This window comes from Rhopilema esculentum, chromosome 9 (genome assembly GCF_057945365.1).
Source record: "Rhopilema esculentum isolate cy_ngs chromosome 9, ASM5794536v1, whole genome shotgun sequence".
Classification (NCBI taxonomy): Eukaryota; Metazoa; Cnidaria; class Scyphozoa; order Rhizostomeae; family Rhizostomatidae; genus Rhopilema; species Rhopilema esculentum.
The window spans coordinates 5,137,879-5,160,358 of NC_142823.1; the positions used below are offsets into that span (position 1 = coordinate 5,137,879).

At 35.9% G+C, this 22,480-nt stretch overlaps 4 protein-coding genes across 6 annotated transcripts in view; 3 read left to right on the forward strand and 1 right to left on the reverse strand.

The window, feature by feature from the left end:
- The window catches only part of LOC135688973 (mitochondrial fission 1 protein), a 39,385-nt gene extending 38,284 nt beyond the window's left edge, over positions 1-1,101 (forward strand). The window contains exon 6 of one of the 2 annotated variants that reach the window (XM_065206052.2): positions 484-1,101. The gene's annotated coding sequence lies outside the window, so the exon portion shown is untranslated. The remainder of the gene's footprint in view (positions 1-483) is intronic. The other variant, XM_065206053.2, reaches the window with a different exon arrangement.
- The window catches only part of LOC135688966 (uncharacterized), a 5,115-nt gene extending 3,997 nt beyond the window's left edge, over positions 1-1,118 (reverse strand). Inside the window, exons 1-2 of the mRNA XM_089109935.1 lie at positions 992-1,118; positions 520-702 (exon numbers count right to left, since the gene is read on the reverse strand). Coding sequence (XP_088966061.1) covers positions 520-702; positions 992-1,108 — 300 coding nt within the window. The 5' untranslated portion in view covers positions 1,109-1,118. The remainder of the gene's footprint in view (positions 1-519; positions 703-991) is intronic.
- A 3,651-nt stretch (positions 1,119-4,769) lies between these two features.
- LOC135688967 (uncharacterized) lies at positions 4,770-9,899 on the forward strand. The gene is made up of 3 exons (XM_065206043.2): positions 4,770-4,966; positions 6,077-7,105; positions 9,581-9,899. The coding sequence occupies exons 2-3, from the start codon at positions 6,104-6,106 to the stop codon at positions 9,587-9,589; spliced, it is 1,011 nt and encodes a 336-aa protein (XP_065062115.2). The 5' UTR covers positions 4,770-4,966; positions 6,077-6,103; the 3' UTR covers positions 9,590-9,899.
- Positions 9,900-12,138: 2,239 nt separating this feature from the next.
- On the forward strand, positions 12,139-21,182 carry LOC135688962 (uncharacterized). Of its 2 annotated transcripts, XM_065206036.2 has the most exons (9): positions 12,139-12,289; positions 13,592-13,991; positions 14,483-14,696; positions 14,814-15,242; positions 17,904-18,048; positions 18,644-18,712; positions 19,101-19,317; positions 20,058-20,157; positions 20,924-21,182. In XM_065206036.2, exons 2-9 carry the CDS (start codon positions 13,621-13,623, stop codon positions 20,963-20,965), a joined length of 1,587 nt encoding a protein of 528 aa, XP_065062108.1. In that variant the 5' UTR covers positions 12,139-12,289; positions 13,592-13,620; the 3' UTR covers positions 20,966-21,182. The 2 variants fall into 2 exon arrangements, with proteins under 2 accessions (XP_065062108.1, XP_065062109.1); XM_065206037.2 differs by lacking the exon at positions 20,058-20,157.
- The last annotated feature ends 1,298 nt before the right edge of the window (positions 21,183-22,480 follow it).

Consider the following 22,480-nt stretch of genomic DNA (forward strand, 5'->3'; position numbering starts at 1 on the left):
AACTTTTATTCCAAAAAAACGAGATATCTAAAAGTTTGTAATAAACGGGATTCGTAATGACTGGAGTACCACTGTTTTGATGCTTTCAGCTACTCTTTGTGTATAGCTGTTCTGTTACATAGTGTAAAAAAAGTAAACTAAACTTATCTTTGCTCGATACATAATTCCTTGGAATTTTTACTCTCTATCTGTGGCCAAAAATTAGCAAAAAAAGTGTCTACATTTTCAGAAGATCATCTTGATAGCAAAAAATCATTTTTATCTATAAGCATCATACCGCATCGTGGCTTTGTGAATGTCTCATTCTGTTCATAACGAATCCTTTATTAGCATGCGTAATATGCTTTTGCATCTACAGATTCATTTTGCAAAAAGCCGTGCTTTCAAATTCAGAGCATACATTAATTTAAGGTCAGTCTTAATCAAGCATAAATTGCGTATAGAAAACATTTCGCACAACAATGGTATTTTTTCATTTTACAGCAGCAATGGCGAATGTTCAAGGCAGATATAGCTTACCGCAGGAGAGAGGAAATCTTCACATGGCCTGTCGAGGACTTCGTTTTTCAAGAACTCTTTGGCTGCTCTGTAAACTGCTGGAGCAGCAACCAATCCTTTGATGGCAGCATCAACAATAGCATCGTCGACCTTGGAAGCTTGGAGTTTAAGAGCTGCTGCAATTTCCCTCAGTTTGTTGCAGAGCTAGAAATGATCCGTATGTTGTGAGTTTTACTTTCTGTTAATTTTTCAACGCAGCATCGGTAAAAAATATGAAATTTATCTAATGTATAAGTTATTCTTCCTGGCACAAAGCGTTTCAAACATGCAAACGAGAAAATTAAATTTTGACTCAATACAGTTTTTTGTGCAACCACACTCTGCATAACGAAGTATAATGGTACCATTTAAGGGAATACCCTAAACAAGATTGGTAAAAGTGTAGGATTAAGTATAATTGGAAGCAACAATGATCCTTGAGGTATCAACTCACATCTGCGGCAAGAACATCCTCGCACTGCTTTGGAAGATCTCTTCTGACAAGTGTCAATTCTTCAGCTGTTGTGTAAACAACGAAGGAGAAAAGAAGTATGCTCAAAATGGCCTTCATTTTGAAAATTGGTCACCTAGAATAGAAGCAAGGAATCATTAGCACGAAAATTGTAGATAATTAGAAACTACCTAGTTTATTGATTATGATTTTAAAAATGTTTGTTTGTATTTGTTTATTATACATAGCATCCAAAAGCTGTTAGGACACTGAGAAGCTATGTCAATCGAGCTGTTAATTCCAAATTTCCTAGCTTAGAGTTGTCGTTTTATACTCTGACGTGAGCCAGGGTTACTTATGTTTCAAAACCATAAGCTTACTTTTTTAACAAATTAGAAATTAAGACATAAAAAAGCTCATTCCATTTTCAATATGGAATGGCAAAGGATATTAATGCGAGAGTATCTAAGACCGTTGTAGAGAGTTGTGTTGATAATGACATGTACGGAATTACGACGACAAAAACGAATTAGTAATAATTTCAATATCTTGGAGTAGAAACTGATTTCTGACAAAATGATACCCAAGTAGTATCCAAGTAGTACCCAAGTATACTTGTCATGCATTTCTATTTTATTTTAAGTAAATATGCCTTTAAAAATTTGCCAAAAAGCTGGCAAAATCTAAAAAAATCATAATTACGAAGAAGTACTCTGGTTTTACATACCTTTCAAGGATATTGAATGCCAACCGACTGCCAAAGCTGCACAAGTAATGTGGTGAGCTGAGTGGTAGCGCCTTTTTATAGCCGAGTTGGGGCTTGCATGTCATTTGAGATCTTATCACATAAATGAAGCATGTATAGACGATATTAACAGCTTAGTAAACCAATTAGTTTGCCTTCCAAACAATAAAGACACAATTTGCTGGCAAGAGATTTGACCACTTGTGTAAAATAATGAATATTATCAAGAAGTTTTTCAATTTGTTGGTTCAGCCAGTGCAAATTCAAACTTTTTTGTTTATATGTATCTCAGTATGTTTCAATTCAAAGAATCTTTCACAATTTGCACGAATTTTATGGTAGACAACTCTCGTCATTAGTCCAAAGTTCATTTTTAGCAAATTATATTTCCAATGCAAGTTGATTTGATTTTGGGCTGGCTAATTTTTATTTTTAAAAGTAAGATAAATTTTTATCATTGTTGCAACACAGAAAGAGATCTTTAAATGAATATTTTAACGGAAAAAGACCAAAAATAAAACAATCTCATGTGTAACATTGAGTTCTAGACCACTGATTCAAAATGCACATTATGTACCAAAAACATATCGATGCAAATTGTAGAGGAATTCTTTCCATGAAATTTCTTTGTTAGAAAATTCTTCCACTGGCAAATCATCTTTCTTTGTGAAATATTATTTGGGAGCAAAGACGGCTACCTTTAAATCAAAAAACAAAACTAATAGCAAAGAGAATGGAACATTAATCGTACGGCTTGAATCAGTAAAGCTATGGTTTTTAGATGTAAAAGGCCTTGATTTATTTTCAGGCTTTGATTTCAGAAATAAAAAAAGATTCTAAAAAAGAAAATTCCTCGAGACGTATTTAGAAATAACAGCAGCCCAAGCCGCCCCTGCTAGCGAGTCTGGGTAATTAGATAATAAAGTTTTTGTGTTGTATCAGTGTTGCAAATCTTATTTTCAGATATCATCTAATATTGCTATATCCATGTTTTGTTATTTTCTTCTGTCAGAAGTAAATTTTTACGAATGACAATGCAAAACGCAAAGGAACCAAATAAGCGCCCAGCTCTTATAGGCGCCCAGCTCTTATAAGCGCCTACCCTTAGCAAAAGCAGTTCTTCATAGGCAGTAGACGTCTTCTTTTTCAAAAAGACAAAGCATCTCTCGCTTGATTCTCTAAATATGTGAAACAGAGTATTCTATCGAAAGAACTTTTGCACAGTTAAAATCGAGGCATAAGATTTGCAATTAATGTCATGTGTTGAAAGAGCTTTCTTTGACAAGATCTGTAAGCTAGAAAAGAATCTTGAGGTATTGAGAAAATGGTTCTCTTATGCAATAGTAACCTTGAAATTTTTGTTTAATGTTAAATTCACTTATTTTTTGTGAAACGATTTTAAGACACCGAGAAGCTATGTTTTTATATGTGACCACACCTCATGATCCCTATGCCTGCTCAAAAGAGAGCTAGCAGTTCCCAGATAAGCTAACCTTGTTGGATCAGATTGCGTAATCAAGTTGCCTGATTTACAAAACTGAAGCTTAAGTTGTGCACACTGAATTCTTCCTGCACCTGTTCGTCTTCCAGAAAGATACAAGTTTTTTATATCTAGCCTGCATTTCTTTCTGCTTTTGAAAGTAAGCTTATTATTGCTTTCGGCGAGTATAGTTGTTTTAAGATTAAATGAATTGAAAGATGTTTTGAGTGAGCTTTTCTCGCTATAATTTCTTTAAGTGTCAAAGATACCCTCCTTGTTAGAAAATTCTAAGGCAGCCATTCTTAAACTCCGGCCTGCAGCAAAATTTCATCCGGCCCGCCGAATGCTTTTCACCTCGAAAATATTTTTTGCTAACATTTGGAATTCTATTTATCTTTGGTTTCTTTTGTCCTCTTTGATTTTTTTCCTTTTCTCTGTAGTAAATTTTAAGTGCTTTCCGTGGACAGTTACTGGTCCACAAGAGAGTACCGAAATAAGAAATGCTTTATTTAATCGATTGATCGTTTTATAGCGTTTAATTAACTGTTTTTTAATTTATTTCTTTTCTCCATCTTACACGCTGTTATGCAAAGATCATTCTAAAACCTTGCGAGACTTTTCCTTTTTCATGTCAACAGATAAAACTATGGAATCAATTTATGAAAACCATAAGAATATTGCTTTGAATTTTATCCCGTTAAAATCTATTTGAGGTGCTATTTCTGGCCATTCCTAGATTAATATAACCCAAAAATTTTTTTAGATTCATCCGGCCTTTATTAGATTCATCCACAAACATAAGATATTGGCCTTTTTTTTTAAATACGCTGACTTCAGGCGCTTCAAACCGACCCAACAAGAGACTAACGAACGATTAACCTTCTTGCCTAAAAATAGCATAGAACGATTTTTTGACTCAGCCTGGTGCAAGAAACATAAAGTTACAAAGCCTTTGTGAAAACTATTTTTTGGGTTGATGCTAAGGTAGATAAAATAGACAAGCACGAGATAATAGGCATGCCTATCTTATCACTAACTTAGCCTGGTAAAAATGAGGTCTGAGTTTCATTTCGAGCAGCCTTTTAACACAAGGTATGTAAAAGTTGAAAACCAACTGGTCCCCGAAGAAAATCTATATGTTTTTCTGGCCCGGCACTTAAAATAATTAAGATCCCCTGTTCTAAGGTATTGTAGCTCTCTTTCTTCTGAGCATTAATGCCCAGGGCATTATTGTCAACGACATATTCAGTGCTTTTTGCTATGAATCTGAAATTTCGCCTTAGCTCTCCCACTTTCCAACTTGCGTCTTTCTGAAGGCACAGTTGTAAGGGAAGTTGCTTGCAACCGGTATATCCAGAGCACTTTCTAAAGCCACTTTCCAAACTTAGAATCATTCGGTAATAATGACACTACATTTTGTTTGCTGCGCTTATCGGAGGAAGCAAGTGATATGATTGTAAATAGCCAATGAAATGCGGTCACTTATTCATGAGATGCCGGTAATATTGGTGGCCGGTTGTGGAGATACATTCCTATCAGGCCTGGACTGAATTGAACACCAGCGACAGTTTGACCTGTGTTGACGGAATAGAAAGCTGATCGTGTAAATAAAGATGGAGGACAGCAAACAAACAATAAATCGTTATACATTGTAGCGTTTTATTATTTTTTTTATAAAGACGAAGTAGTTTGCCAGTCGTGTTCGTACGCTCCTAAACTAAACTGGAAATTACAAATATCCTCCTAATGCAAGGTAAGTATTGAAAGAATTTATCGTTTGTATTATCATATTTGCTCGACAAAAACTATTGAAATTTCCATATGATATTTATAGATTGGTTTGGTCAATAATCAAATGTCTTTAGGTATCCTGTTTAGCATTCTGCTACTGGCAGAAAGTTTTAAGTAATTGTTTGCTGAAATTTTCACTACATTATTTGAATTCTAAGGATCTTTAAATAGGGATATGAAGCAAGCTGTATAAATGCTTAACTAAGTGTTAATTCTTTAATGCCTAAAAAAATTGCTAATTATGATATCATTAGTTTATATAGAGAGTAGTTAATAAGTTGATGGATTATTGCATTAAGCATTGAACTTGCATTTGCAACTGAAAAGCAGATCTTCTCTAAACACCATAGGATGTACAGCTCTGTCTGTTAATCAAATCGCAAGTTTATATATTTAACAAACCTTTATATAAACATAAGATTGCTCATTATTAGAATATGTCACAAGTTCTTTCAGTAAATAAATATTAATTTCATTATAAGTTTGTGAAGAATTGTTCTGATTTAGGCCTTGAATTCTTCGGTATTTACTGACTCAAATGAAAAGGCTTCCAAACAATATTTCAGATTTCTGTGCATTCAACTAGAAAATTATTGAAAATTCACAAACAAATAGACCCTTAACCACCGCCTAATACTCAACTCAATTGCAAATATTACATACATTAGTTTAGTTAATTTTATCCTAATAATTCTCCAAATAGTTTAGTTATGTCCGAATAGGTTTCTATTAAGAATCATTAACTTTTCAAAATGCGATACCAACAATTTGTTGGTAAAAGCATTTATGAGCATTTATTCAATATATGGAGCCGTGGAACAACTGATAGTTTGAAAGTCGCTCTATTTTGATATAGGCCATAAGCAAACTTTCCCCACTTACTGCTAGAACAAACAAAGAGGCCTAGTAGAGCAAATACTCCATCAGTAAGTACGTTAAAAGAAAATTCTTGGTAGAGAATAAAAACAATGAGAAATCAGGATGACCACACCCTATGTGTTATTTTGCCCCATCAATTCTATTCATTAGACTATGCAAGCTGCCGTTAATTTTGTTTTCTGTTTGGTTTCAGAAACGAAATAAATGAGTTAAGAACAGCATGACTTCTACAATGGTGATCAAGTTGTTAGTGATTTTGCATGTTTCTGCAATGTCACTAACTAACGGCCTTTTAACGGAATCAGCTTCGTTTAGCAACAGATCAAAGATCCATATAACTGTTGATGTTGATTCCAAAGATGCTAAGATTACCAAAGATATTTCACATGGTGTTTCAAAAAACGAGATAAAGATTGATGACAAAAACGACGATGTTGGCGATGATGATGCTGATGACGAAGATGATGATAACGAGGTTGACAATGATGATAATGAGGTTGAGCATGACAGAAAAAAGGAAGAAGGCCATGATAAGCAAAGTTTTAGAAAAGATAACAAAATCAAACCAAAACACAGAGATGCTAAAAGCGTAACATCATGGTCAATGAAACATAAGAAAAAAAGTAAAACCGAAGCAAAGAAGAAAAGAAAGAGTAAAAAAGGAAAAAAGGCATCAAAGAAAAAAAGTAAAACAGACAAGAAGAGGAAAAAAGACAAGAAAAAGAAGAAGAATAACAAAAAGGGGAAGTCTAAATCTGGAGCAAAGAAAGGAAATAAGCATAAAAAGCAGGAAAGAAAGAAGAAAGACGGGAGAAGGAAAGGCAAGAAAAAGAAAGAAAAGTATGTGCCGAATCCAGAAGGAAGCCCAAATCCACATAATCTGAAAATACCCTTAACTTTTATGAGAGAAGATATTCGTAATGAAACGAATGAGAACAAGACTAATAATGAACAGTCTAATAACGTTTCATTGGTTAACGGAGCCGAGCCAAAATCAGACGGCGTTGACACAAGTAAAAGTGGCGCCACTGCACCAGAAAACAGTCCTAATTTTGCGAATGACTCGGACAAGAAAGCAGCGAACAAGATAAGGGATCTTACAAAGCAAATTGTGATAGCAACATTGAAGCAAGTAAAGGAAATGTCTGGGAATAAAACCAGTGTAAACGGCACCCAAGTGCAAAATAATCTTAAACCTACAATCCCATTATTAGAGAGAATGGTGAGTACTTTATAAGGGTTATGTCTATTAATGCTAAGCTTGATGGGGAGAGGATATGACACCTCTAGGCATGTTGTATGAAAGAATTTCGGTCTGTTAGGCACAATGATTATCTCTCATAATTGTGTTATTGCCGATGTTGATACTGTGCATGAAGCAAAGCACTTCCAATTGTTAAATGGAGTTTTAAACTTTTGAAACTTCTTAGAAATTTTCATTTTTATGCATTATGGTGTTAGGATATCAGTTATGCTCAAATTGTATCAAACAGCAAACAGCAGTAGTAGCCACAAGACAAGGGCCTAGATAGGAACATTCATAGCAGGGGTTAAAACCTTGGATTTTCCAACAAAGTTCTAATAAGTATTGATAATTTTTTTAGAAATTTATCATAACATAACGACATCGGAACAGAAAAAAATATATATTCTGATATATTCAGATATTCTTATGTTTATTTAGCTTTAAAATTATTTCTATCAAAACATAGCAATTAGATAAACATAGACAATTTTTTTTTTAATTTTCTTACAAGACCAGATGAGTTTAGCTCTACATGGCTTTTTTGCCCCCTCTGACCCCCCTCTTTATCAACGATAATAGCCACCAGGGCAATTTAAGCAACCATCATTTTCAAAATTTCTAGGGGAGCATTCCTTATACACCTAGAAACATCTGCCTTAGGCATGCTTTACTATTTATCTTTCGTCTTGACCTGGACCCATGAATCCTCTCCGCGGCCCTGATGTACAGTACAATCGTAATATATGAATGACCTCCGTACAGCGGGAAAATTCGTTACGTTGCCAGGTCCCTCAGATTTATGAGCAGACTCCTAGAAATTTTCAATATGAAATTAGAGCTGATGACACTTCCAGAGTCCTGTATTTTTTCGTATGCTTTTTTTTCTTTTACACAAAGTCAACACATTTTGTCAAGAAAGAAGTATCAGGACGTCAAAAAAAACAGACGGCTTTCAGCTGCGATTTGCTCTTGTATTTCCCTCTGAGTTATTTAAAGGACAAGTGACACGCTTTTGGCGCCAAATTTTTTTTTGCTTTTAACTTAAAGTAAAAAGCTGGATGAGAGTGTTGTTGAAATATTTTTCCTTTCTGATTTCATTTTCCCACTTAAAAACCCATTTGAAATTATGGCGGGAAATGAATCACGTGACACCGTGACGTAGATTGTGATAATTTGTTATTGCTGCTACTGGTATAGAGTGCAATATTAACGTTTAAAACACGCTTGTAAACGAATACAGTTCGTCTGGACCTGTCGCGTCGTGTTTCGTAAACTCTCTATCAATTACAGGAAAATTCTGAGTTATCACAATGTACGTCATAGGGTCACGTGATAAAAACCAAAATCTCGCCCCCTGCGCCCCCTGATTAGAATTTTTTGTTCCAAACCAGAAAAAACTTACTTCTAAAAGATGATCTATAAGTTAATGAAAAGAAAAGATAGGGTGAAAAGTGTGTCACTTGTCCTTTAAAAGTTTAAACAATAACAAACCCGCATCAAACTATTTGACAAAGGTTGGTTAAGGCAGGTTGTTTGAAAAAAGATAAGATAGTGAAAATTATTAATGATCACTTTTCTTGTGTAAAAATGATTACAGAAATTTTCTTCATGTTTTTCGGATATACGGCTAAAAATCCTTGACAAAACTATTGGAACCTACACCACCTGTCTTAGCAATTTTTATGTTGTTTCCCTTCCTCGAATTACACCCCTAGTTAAGCCCCGATTACAATATTAATTGATGTCAACATTGCAGTGAAAATATAAATATATAGAATTACACTCATTTTTTTATAAGAAACTGGCTATAAGAAACGAGTACTGGGCAGTCAGAAAAAATTAAGAAACTCAAGTACTCGAAGCAAAAAAATTAAGAAACTGTTAAATCGTGATAAAACTGAAAACAAAGAAATTTTGTAAAATCCAAGAACAAAACTGCACTGTTGGCCTAGAACTTAAGACACAAGGGATAAAAATATACTTCCCACATCTAAATACAGCATCAGAACCGAAGCGAATCTCTTGACGTGATAAAAAGTCACGAACATTTCATAACATCATTCATGATATCATAATTAAGAAACTCTTAAGAAACAATGAGTATTGAAGTTTCCAGAACATTAAGAAACTGGAGTACTCAACATCTACCTTTGTTTCTTATAAAAAAATGAGTGTAGACACATAAATACTTCTAATGAATGAATAAACATTAGACGGGAAGGGGGAAATATAACAACACAGCTAATGACTTGGAGAAGTTGTTAAATTCTGGCGTTGTAAACTTTAGTCTGTGATTATGTTGGTGTTCCAACTATTTTTGTAAGGATTGCAGGCATGATAATGAAAAGAAGGTCAGAGCTCTTTCTCTCAGGTCCATAGTTAATGCTGCAAGACTACTTTTTTCAAATTAATCCATTCATATCTGCAAAATTGATTTGTTTTTTCTTCCAGGAAGGGTAGCTTTACTGGGAGTGTCATTTTGCGATACTCTACACCCCAAGCAAGACGGTGCAGTGCATCTGTAGCAGCTGAAGAAAGAAAACAAACAAATAGCTGTAATATAAATGGCTCTGTGTAGTTAGCACGATAGTTGGATAGAAGAACAGATGTATGACGGACAGATCTGAAGAAACTGCGATGATTGTCGCTGAACTTAGTATCAATTACAATCAGGCAAGAATAATGAATAATTCACTTATTGAAGCTAAAGTTTCATGTATTTAAAAAAAATTTGGAATATGTCAATTTTATAAGGTTATTGCACACTTAAGTATGCCCTTTTGTCTGCGAATTCAAACTTGATCTCCTCCATTTGAAGCGACCTACATGAACAGACACTGGCAATGCAAATCTCAGCCAGAACACTTCCTACGTTATTTGATAAGCCTTAAATGTTGATACCAGTTGCTCTTACTCAAACAGTATCCAATGAAAATAACTTTAATTGTTTGACTTCTTTATTGACTGTTTGCATGCATGAATGTGATGCTTGTTACACAAGACAATGATTTTCTTTGAATTCGCACAACGCTACAATGCTGATATTATCCAGCTGCTGATGTGCAATACTGCTGTTCAAATGAAAGCCCATATTTGCATCATTTAATTTTTATGTGCTACTACCTAGCTTTTGTAGATACTTTTTAGCACACTGAGAACCTAGACCACACCTGATGATTTCTACGCCTGGAAAAGAGTGGAAAAGTGACGTCATCAAAACACCATTTCTTAGAAATTTTAGAGGATTAAAGGAGTCAGTCTTCTAAAAATCCACAAATAGATGACGTCACTTTGCTACTCTATTACAGAAACCTTCCAACTCTCATCACTCTTAAGTAAAATTTCCGCCATGTCAGGGCCTCGAGCCACAGTTCCTGAAACCCTCGACCCTAACCTCTAAGCCAGCCTCGTCTTTTTCGTCTTTTTTACTGAAATGAAATTCGGCACACGAATTAGGAGCACTAGCAGTGGATTGCAGATTTTGATGGACTGCAAATAACTGAAAAAGACCATTAGCAATTATATTCTGTGTTCCATTTTTATTTCTGAAGCTTTCGCGTTCCTTGCAAATATTCATTAAGTAAATAAAAAGAATACACACAGCTCAATTATCATCACTATTGGTTACAGTATTCATACACGAAATACTGCTTCTTAAAAAGAACGTATACCTTGCTTGTTATTGTTGTTGTTGTAGAAAAAGTCTGGAACAGAGACTTCTTTTATGAAACATTAGAATTCTTTCGATTCCTAAAGAGGACTTAAGAGACAAACTTCCCAAAAAAATTAATATAAGCGCGCGAGACTTTGTGTATGTATTGGTTGAGAAAAATGACTTGAAATATTTTGCCTTAAAGATTCAGACAATACAATAGGAAAGGCTAATGCAGGCTTTGCAAAGCAGTGGCGGAAATTCAGGCTTTCATTTGGGGTGGGGTGGGGGGGCAGACCTACAATTTTCCAACAAGATAACATCTTGGATCATGTCTCATTTTAAAGAAACTGCACATTTGATAAAAATAAGTGATTTTTGACGGGACTCTTTGAAAAATTTTCCTGACCACACCATAATTAAGTAGCAAAAAGAACAATCCATTAATGATTTTTTATATCAAGATCGATATCTCATCTAAGACAATTGATGATACAAGAGGTCGACCGATTACACTTTTGATAAGTCGTACGTTCATTTCATGCATTTTATCTTGCTTTCGTCAGTGGGAAATTCGTTTGAAAATAACTTTTATTCGAAAGAATCCGATGAAAATTTCGGCGAGTAATTTCAACCCGTTAAAAGGTTGTCAATTATTCGACAAAAGCCCGAATTTTCCGAAGACATCGCTGATTAGGGGGGCCCGAGCCCCCATAATTTCCGTCACTGTTGCAAAGCTTTCCAAAAGTAAAACAGCTTGGGGTTCTCCCTTAGATGAGAGGCGATCATATGTTGTTATTTTTGTACGATTTGTTTCCTGCAGGCGTTCTCTTCACAGTAGCCATATATCCCTTATAAAAATGCTTCGTTAAGCATTTGCTTAGCTTCAAAACGAAAATATTGACCATACATATTTTAGAGCAGTCTGTTTTTCGAGCTCTTAAAAATAGTCGACGTGACTGCATTTTCATCCCATTCGCGAAAGCTGTTACAGAGTTCAAAGATATGTCTTTCTTAATTTCAGGATTGTTTTCAAAATTCTTTCAATTACTGGTGTTGAAAATATTGACCACGACTTTATCAATTGTATCACCCTCTTGTTTACGATCAGGTTTACAAGCGTAACATCGTCGTTAATCTGCAGTTGCATGCAAATTTCGGCAAACTTGTCATAAAATAAGCATATTTCGCCCGCTGCTCATTTTTTTTCTTTTCCAAGGATTCAGGCAAACATTTAGCACAATTGTATGAAAAAACACACCAAACATAGCTTGGATAATTGTGATTATTCTTTGCTTGCTGCGTTATTGAAAGGTCACGCGCAACCTGTCGAATAGCTCAAGCATGGCGATAACTGAATTGCGATCAAATCGTAACCTCAAACCGAAGGCAAACCACCAAGGAAGTTTGTAGACGCGCTCATCGTTGAAATCCAGAATTTTTGATTTTGGAATTTCTTCAAGTTGTTATCGCACTGACGGTAAAAGGACAAGAAGAATCTTAACAAGGTAGGTGGTAATAGCTGAGTAAATATATTTCGATTAATCACGATATTACGCCTTTCTGCTACTGTTTCGATAAAACGTAACATAAAATCCAAAAAGGTTTCGTTTATGGAATTTCATGGCTTAGGGCATCGTGTTCATTGTGTAAGATAAATTATGGTAGCAATATCGATGTTTTTGAAATGAAATTCAAAATAAACGAAGGCCAAGGATACAAATTGCGATAAAGCTTTACCAAAGTTTATTAAGAATTTATTAGCAACGCAAATATCCGGCCTTAGTTTGACTCAATGATAAAATCAGAAGAAAAAGAAGGACTTTGGTCCAATATTTAAACTTCTGAATGGAATAGCTCAAAGAGATTCTCTTGAACATTACAAGCAAGTTATGTTCAAGCCTTGCTCAAGGAATAGATATTGGAGCAATTTCTTGTAATTTTAGAAAGTTAATTCTACTCTCCTGCCTTTGTTATCTGGAACGGCAAGGAACTTTCACGCGAGGAATGTAGCAGGTTTTCCAAGTTTTCCCATTTGCAATCAAAGTTTTGAAAAAATAGCGTGTTTTGTCACTGTTTTGACAGGAACCTAACAAATAAATGGCCCTAAACACTTCTTTAAGGAATATTTATTCAAGTTGCAAGTACCATGTGCCTTTATACGATGGATCCAGAACAAATCTTGGAGACTTGAACTTGTGTTTTATGTTTACAAAGGTGATTATCCCCCAATCGACATGATTACAAAAAACCAGATAATTTTTGTATAGGAAAAAGAAGAGGGAAGGCGGCTCGATCAAAGAAACTTGAACTTGCTCCACTTTTCAAAAAGGGCAGTTTCCGCTACTGCTAATACCTTGCTCTCGCCAAACTCACGTGTGGATCGGCTCGTGAATCTTGTCAATATGACTGTTCTTAATTGTTCTTTTAAAATTAGCTAATTTCAACTGACACTAGAGCACAGTGCAAGGCATTAGCTTATATTTTCCCAGTCGTGAAACTCGAGGATTGTATCGATACAAATATCAAATGTTTTTCTTCTCCTGAATCTCTTTCGTGCTCTATGCAGTTCATGAGAATTGTTTGTATAAAAGCTTAAAGGAAAAAGCTTAGCCCTAGTGAATGAGCAGTGAAACTTGAGAACTACGTTAATGGCGAACGTCAGGGCTACGTAAGGAAAGTTTGGTCTTAAGGAGATACGATGAATTATCAACTCATCGACCTCTCATTCCACGGGGCTATTGCACGAGGGTGAAGATAATATTTTTTGAAGGGATTGACGTCTTTTAATAAGTTTTATCTCTTTCTAGGTTTCTATGAAACCAATCTCTGCCTCAAAATGAGGATTTTAGTGGTGACCCTGCTGGTTGCTCTGGCTTTAGCAGCGAGTGTGAGCAGCAAAGCAAAGAAAGCGACGAAAAAAGACATTGCAGCGTACAAAGCTGAACACCAAAAATGGTTAGACTTGTATAAATTTAAGCCTGAGAAAGGTGCACAAGATAAAGCCAAGGGAGTAAAGGAGGCAGCTGTTCCTGCCACTCCAAATGCTGCTCCTGCCCAGCAGCAGGCACAAGTACAACCTCAAGTGAATCAGCAGCAACCGAATGCAGCCGATCAAGCCAAAGCAGCGAAGGCAGCGAAAGCAGCAAAGGCGACTAAGGCACTGAAGAACAAAAAGAAGGCAGCTGAAAAGAAGAAGAAGAAATTACAGTGAGCCACTTTTAATCTAAGATAGAGCACGAATGTTCAAGACAACAATCTTTATAGGGCTTCTATCGAGTTTTTACCAATGTCTTGGAAAACAACTAGAGAATCGTCATTTCTAAAGACTCCTTCTATAACTGCAAAACTTTCTTTCAAAAGCCTGATCAAAACATCTACTCGCTTGATTTTCCAGGGCCTTGCTTTAAACCTGCATCAAATTATCTCATATGTTATTTTTTCTCAAGATTAGATCAAGAAAGGTCATGTTTGCTTTTGGTATAGATATATCTACATGTATCTCTCCATCTGTTTTCTTCTTTGACGTCTTCTGCTCGATCAATTCATATCGCTAGTATAATTTACCTAATGCGTTAAATCCCAGGACAAATACTTAGCACGTAGCTGCTTTACCTGCAAGGTGTATGATTTTAAACGCATCGATTAAAATTTCAATAGCCCTCATCTGCTAACACAGAAAATCTTTCTTCGATCTGTAGAACCGTCTGGCAAACAGAAACTGCACCAAATGGCAATAATCTCAAGGTGCCACTGACATTTGCAGAGAAAGGAGAAAATGCTCCACAAAACCCAAAGCAGGCTGCAAAACCAGATGCGCATGCTCCACAGCCAAAACTACCGGCTTTGCCAATCAAACCATCGAAAGGGAACAAACACAAAAAGGCAAAAAAGAGGACAAAGAAAGGCTCAAAGGTACGACTGAATCTTCTTTTTCGAAAATCAAGATACCTTTGTTTTTGAAATCTATTTTGATTTAGTAAATAGATTCAATATATTTGAAAATATACTGATGCAGCTATTTTCTGACAGAAAGGAGATATTGGAGTCAAAGCATCGTCATCAGCTGAAGTAAATCTTGAAGGCAAAGATAAGGATGAATGCCCACCACCTTGTCCACCACCACCACCACCGCCATGCCCACCACCTCCACCACCTTGTCCACCACCTCCTCCACCATGTCCACCACCACCATGTCCACCACCCCCACCACCATGTCCACCTCCTTGCCCGCCACCACCACCACCGCCACCTCCGCCACCACCTCCTCCACCTCCTCCTCCATGTCCCCCACCCCCACCACCATGTCCACCACCTCCACCACCACCACCTCCTCCTCCATGTCCCCCACCCCCACCACCATGCCCACCCCCTCCACCACCATGCCCATGCCCACCACCCTGTCCTCCACCATGCCCACCTCCCCCACCACCAATGGAAACAACAGAAGTCGAAACCCAGGTACGTTGATGACTTTTTTACTACCTCTTATCTTTGCAAACTTGTTCGCAATGTTTGTCATCTGCATACCGATAAAAATGAATGCATGCCGTTAGCACTTGGTTCAACCAGCAGCATGATATTAGTTCAACAGTGGTCTTCTAAATTGTCTGCTTTTTCGTCCTCCTATTTATATGGGGTGTAAAATACAGTCACCATCAACGTACAAGAAGAAGTTACCATCACAAGGAAAACATCCGAACCCCTGCTTATAGCAGATCTGTGCTTTAGATTTTAGAAGGCTTTTGAAATATTCAGCTGATGCAGACAGATGAAGAAAAGTATATTTATAAAGCAAATTCTTTGTTTCAAAGAATGAGACTATTTGACTAAACTCTTGCACTTCAAGAATTTGATCTATAAAACTAACACTCCGCCTGTTCAACATACACATTTTGTTTGTGTGTCTCTTTTGGCTTTAATTAATCTGCTATTTAACCTCTGGTCTTTGCCGAATTGCACTCCTTTTAGTGATGAAAGGTAACTGAACAAGCCAAAGCTAAAATAGGTGATATTTTAGAACAACTAGCAAAATTTGGGTTATGAGAAAATTTTGAATTTTCGAGACAGTGACTGAGATAATAGATGGCAAAATGTGGAATAATTTCTCTTCTTCAAGGAGGAGACGAAATTCAAGTTAACCCCTCCATGCTAACCGGAAAACTTGTGTGGTTTTAAATTCATTGTTAAGACACAATGTCGGGCAATTTGATTGGCGAGCTCCAATGTCTCCTTGTCAACAGAAAAAAGACAAAGACTGTCCTAAAAAGGAAAAGTGTCCCACAGAGAAAAAGGAAGATAAGTCCAACGCATCTGTAAAAGCAGACACGAAAGTCAATGCTGCTGGAGATGGAAAGAAGGGGAACTAATTGACTGGACAATCCAGGACTAGGACTATCGAACAATTTTGAACAGAAACTAAGACGATGCGAAATGTAGTAACGAAAGTTGTAAACGACTAGTAAACGAAAAGGGCTAAGATTCATTACATGGTCAAACAGATGAGTTTCATAGAAAAATGTCCCTTAAGTGTCCTGTTAACACTCAGTTATGCTGCTGTCGATAAATACCCCCCCAAAACCATGTTAGACGTGGAATATTTAGTTGGAAGAGGGGAAACATTATAAGCAGACTTTGGAACAGGATGCTGTGCGAATAGGTTGTTTCTTCATCTGCTGGTGTTTTATCAGCTATCTTCTTATCAAGAGTTCCAGTTTTACTTTAGACGATACTAAACAGAAATATTTGCTGATTGACGATGTAATGAGTCTGCCATACAAGACACGCTGTAAACTTATCTGTACCAAGTGTAGACATTGGAGTTCGCCATCAACATGATGAGGTTTTCTCAGCAATTTTCAGGGCCGTCCACCCTGATAATTGGCTAAAATGGCCTATTGCAATCTCTCGAACTATGACGTCATAAGTGACAAAATCATCAGTGTATGTTAAAGCGTTTTTGCATGCAGCAATGCTATGCACGTGAGGTGCCTTCCATTTTCCACACTACAAAAGTTCTTTCAGGGATACAATTAATTGTTTCTTGAAAATATTGAGTGGGTTTTGAACCATCAGAAAAATGTATCGGATTAATTTTGCCTAACTATCAGGTCATGAAAACCTCATCATGTTTCATTTACATTATATGATAATGTTTATTTGTAAAATACAGATTGCATTAGTATTGTTTAGTTTCATTTGCCCAAAATACTCCAATATTGAAATTTACCATTTTATATATGTTATAGCAGAGAAGCTTGTGAAATTTTTTGTTTTTTTAATTGATTTGAAACACGAAGATACTTTCTTCGATGTGTTTCTTGCTGCAAAAAGCTTTCATTATTCCTATGATTTCTGCAGTGCTCAACTTGCATATGAAAAATAGATTATTTTCCACCTTTACTCATTTCCTGCTTGATGAAGTGTCTGAGTTTTCTTAGTAAAACGAACAAATTTACAAAGTTGTTAGCCAAAAGCATTTTCATGCGTTAGTTTATCACCGGTTTATTAATAGTTTATTCTTATTTAATAGAACACAAATGATTTCTGCTAGCTTACTAAAATGTCACTAGTCTTTAATGAAAACTTATTGCCATGAAACGTCAGAATAACTTTTTTGACATCTCTGAATTTGAGGTTTCCTAATCGCAGTTTTTAAGAAGATCGCTAATTTTATACTAAACCAGGTAAACTAGCGTAAAACTAGCGTAATTTGAAATAATTATAACATTTAACTTTAAATGTCAAGTGTGTTCTTCTATGAATTGTTGGCAATAAAAAAATCCTTACTATTAAAAAAGTCCAAAATCTTTCTGCATTTGTCTAAAACTGCTTCAAAGCATTTCACGACATTAAAACAAGAGGAAAACAAGGCTAGTAGTGTTTGCGCATAGTGAATGTAGAGTAAAGTTCTTGAAACCTGGCATCTTTGGGCTAGGAACCCGCTTTGATGAAGAGAAAGCAAAGAAGGACAAGGAGAAGGAAAGAAAAAGAGGAGAAGAAAAGGAAGCAGATCTGGTTCCGCTCCGCAGGCATATTCGTTGTCGAAACGGAAACTGTACACATGAGAGAGTAAGACCAAAGTAAAAGTTGTAGGCCTTAATTGATAATATTTGCTTACAGAGTGAGACAACAACAGAAACTGGAACGATGACCAAAACATCAACAAATACCGGAACAGCAGCCAGCGGAGGAGCCTCCGGAAAAGCAAGCGGCGGAGCTGGTGCTGGTGGCGGTGCCGGCGGAGGAGCGAACGCAAATGCAGGGGGTCAGTACTATTTAGAAGTTATTATTTCTAAATTGTTTTTTATGGTATTTAAGCCATAGACAGTGAAAGAAAGTCTGAATCTCATTTTATGAATATACACCCTTGAAAAGCCCAATTTCCCCAACGGACAACGAGATGACTTTACTTCTGTTTTAACGTATCTTATAGATGTAAAACATAGTCTATCATTAAAATGCAACCGAATCAAAGATTTTGCTTAATAAGAGGTTGCAAACATACACAAAAAGCTGCAAAATGAGTCTATAAGGCCTATAAAGGAGACACTTACTATTGCTGTCACCGGTACTTGCAAATTCCTTGCATCTGATACGGTTTCTACAAACTTTAAGGTAACAAAGCTGTTAGTGAAAACATCTTATTGCTTTATCACGTTCATTAAATTAAGTAGAGCTCAAGCATACAAAGGGTCATACAAAGCTGTAGCATTCAGTAATTGTTATGTCTGATATGGATATAGCAGTGATATTTCTAAACTTCTGTCCATTGAATACTTGTTAATATTATGTTGTGATATATTACATCTGTGGTATATGTTCTCTTGGTAATCGATATTTTGATTTTGGATTGATGTTAGGTGATGCTTCGGGCAATGTAGAAGGTAACGCCGCAGGAGCAGGAGGATCAGAAAGTGCAGGTGCCGCTGGTGCGTATTTTTCTCATAATATCAATCTGATTATTGATAATATCAATATCGATATTGTTAATATTGTTATAATGACTATATGTATCATACAATTGATATTTCTTATGATATAGCAATTTAAAATGATATTTTGATTACTCGATGTTGCCCTTTGTAGCATTGACCTAAGACGTTCTTGTACTTTTGATGCATTAACTTTCTTTAACTATGTCCTTGAAACTCTTGAGGTCTCCTTCGAATATGTTTACATGCTAAGTTATTGTCTTGGTCAGTGTAAACAGAATCATCAGCTAGAGGAAATCAAGATTTAGAGGTCCAGTCATCTTATAGGTTGAATATATTCTTAAAGGCGTAATAACATCATCAATGTAATATATAACCGCTTTAGGAGGCGATTCTGGCGCAAAATCTGGAGGCGGCGCCGAAGGAAAATCTGGCGGAGGTGCCGGTGCAGGGGGAGGAGCAGGATCAAGCGCAGGATCAAACACAAGTAGTGGCTCAAATACAGAAACATCGACAAGCACTGAATCGTCAATGGGAACGAAAAAGAAGAAGCGTGAAAGTGGCAAAAAGAAGAGTGTCGTAAAAGTAGCGGGTGTGGGAAGGTGATTAATAGCTACCCTATCTTTTAGAAGCGATTATGTCCTTAATGGTCATCAGTCATCTTAATGTCTAAGATTCAGGTTATTTGTGTAATTTTGCACTTGCGATTTCCGCTAAAGAGATTTATGTGTCTAATCCTTCCATTATGCTAGTAAATATATTTTCTTGCACTGCCAAAGGTGAGAAACCTTGAAAATCTGGTAAACTTGAGTTGGGCGTTAATGAGATATACTTTGTTGCTGTACCAACATCTATAAAACATTTTATTGTCAGAGCTGTAATAACATAGTCAAACAATGTGACATGGTACTTTACCGCAAACAATGACAACAAACAGCCTTTTAATGCAATCTTTTAATGGCCCAGGATTTAAAAGTGGCTTTGAAAAATAACCATTTTGAAATATTCTTAGGATTTGTATATATGGGTTTTATACTGGGTAAATATATTTCCTAGCATAGGGTTCTAGATCAATGTTCTGATGTTTTATACTCTAAAGAGTGTCAGACGAAAAGCTTAAGTATGTTTCAAAATGTTTGTCTTTTTCCAAGCCATTCTTAAACAGCATTTTCTTCAAAATGTAACAGCAATTTTGACAAAATTCTCATAATTTTGTCAAAATATCAAAATTAATAAAAGCAAATGTCTATCTCCACGACTGAAGGGCCCTTGTGCCATGATTCCTTTGCCTCGTAACGAAACTTACAGTTTTTTGACGTAACAGCGACGTAACCACTTTCAGGCGTGACAACCCTGCAAGCTCCTGTAACCGAATTATCAATGACAATCCATCAGCGCGGAGTGGATATTATTGGGTTCTTACCAAATCAGGCGTACAACAGGTACAGTGTATGCAGCATTCTACAACCAATTACCTCATAGAATATGGGACCTCATAACTAACAAAATCCCTCTACTTTTTCGTGTTTTTGCAATATCCTCCAAATGCAATGTCAACGTAAGTTCAAAATTCACTGCAAGTAATAAATAATGTCACGCCTGAAATTGGTTTTTATTGACACTAAGAACGACACAGGACATTGACAATTTGTGACAATATGACAGCTAATATGTGACAGCGTGCCAGGCAAGATATAAAGTATGACGGCAAAATTATGAAATTCATCAACATTAATTTGTCTTTTCCAATCTTATCGGAGTTTACTTCATGGATATTTGCTAAACCAGATCTTCCTTTCGTTACTCTTCTATTTGTTTTCTCAAATATTCTCATGGAATACTGGTCTTAAACTGTACTGTGCCAAGTGGTGCGTGGCGAATGTCTTCATCTTGTCCTCTTGTTCCACTTTTTCGAAGCCTTTTTTCATATTTTTGTTTTCGCTCTCTTGTAGTGACATTTGTTTTGGGAATTGTCTCTTTCATTATTATTTGCGTACCTCCTTTCTTCTTTTCCTATCACCAAAATGAAATACATGAAGTATTGATAAGCCTTATTCGAACAGTATTGCAAAGTTCGACATACAATTCAATGGTACAACATTTTGAAACACACATTACACTTAAATGCATTTCATATAACAAGATCAATTCAAAATATATTTAAATTTAATAAGTATCAACTTTTGAAATATTTGTTTTTCTTTCTAGATCTTCTGCGACATGAGTCGAAAAGTAAAACTGGATTCTTAGTTTGGAGATGACACGATAATGATCTCAAAGACCGCGTATTTAGTTTGCTATTTGACTGACACCAACAAGACATTTCCATAAAAGAACAGGACTAGAGTTGTTGACTAAAGGTAGAATAATTTGTTTATATAAGAAACTTAGAAATCTAATGACAAGATTAGATCATTGATATTTAACAGCTCATATTTTGTTGTAACAATAATTGACTTTCTTGCCCCCTTCTTTTTTCATCTTCCTTATTGTTTTTTTATCTACTCTAATAGTATTTACATGACTTTAGTTTCTAGTGGCCTAGATAGTAGTAAATACTGCTGTGTCAAAGAAAACAATCTTTGGATGGTTATAATCAATGCCTGCCAAAAGTCTTGGAACACTGACATCAATTTCCAAGGTCAAAACCAATCATCCCCCTCTCCCCCACGGAACAATGTTGGTTTACTATCAAACGGGTTAGGATTTTAGGAAGCACTTTCTTTTGCGCTTCTTTTATGATATTTCTCTAAATCATCAACATTGTTTGAGGGGGAAGGGGGCGGAAGAAGCATTTTTTTTCATGAAAGGAATGAAAGATATCAAATGCAGCGTAAATTGGTGGGTGTTCCAAGTACTTTTGGCAGGCATTGTAGTTGTGTCTCATGATTTCAAGATCTGTACAGTGTTTTGATTTGAAGTGCTGTTACCTTCAAAAGGTGTCAAGTTGCTCAGAATTCGACGGTAGAATACTGGACCCAGCTGAACGGCAATTCAAAACGAAGACAGAATATGCTATATTAAGTTCTATATTGAGTAAAGAGAGCAACTGAAAAAGAAACTAATATTAAAAAATAAATTAAGGTCTGTTTGCTTTTTTCACATTGTCATGCCAAAAATTCCTACAGAAATTAACGCTGACATATTTATCTCAGCTGATATATCTTTTTGATATCTTGCAAAACCTGAAAAGACCGTTTAAAATATGGGTTGCATTGAATATCATGCACATTCTGATAATGACGGTAGGAAGCACGTATTTATTTAGCTACAGAGGCTATGGGTTATGTTTATACCCTCGTGAAAATAAAAGACTTTATCCATGTCATCCTTTAACCATACGTTCGTGTGATGAAAACTCTACCTGCTTAACGTTTTTTCAAATGACAGAATGTTTCTCGAATGCCTATAATGAAAAATATATCTAAAAGGCTAATAGCTTTGTAAAGTTGATTGATAAAATTTTTCCATAATAGTTATTTCTTATATCCAACCTCCACGAGATCAAGCAAATCATTCTGTTACATAGAATTTCAAATCATAGAATTTCGATAAGCAATTGTAAATTGCCAAGGTATAATGGGATGGTATTGGGATTTCCTTGCGCTGAATTTCAGAGCGAGAAGGGTTTTTCAATGGGATGCGGAGAATCTTGGTTTGGGCTTACTTCAGTGTATCTTCGTGATAATATATAACAAATATAGAATTTAGATACAGAAAGAAGCACAAACTTCATGAATGTTCACCTCGGTTAAAAACCAAAAC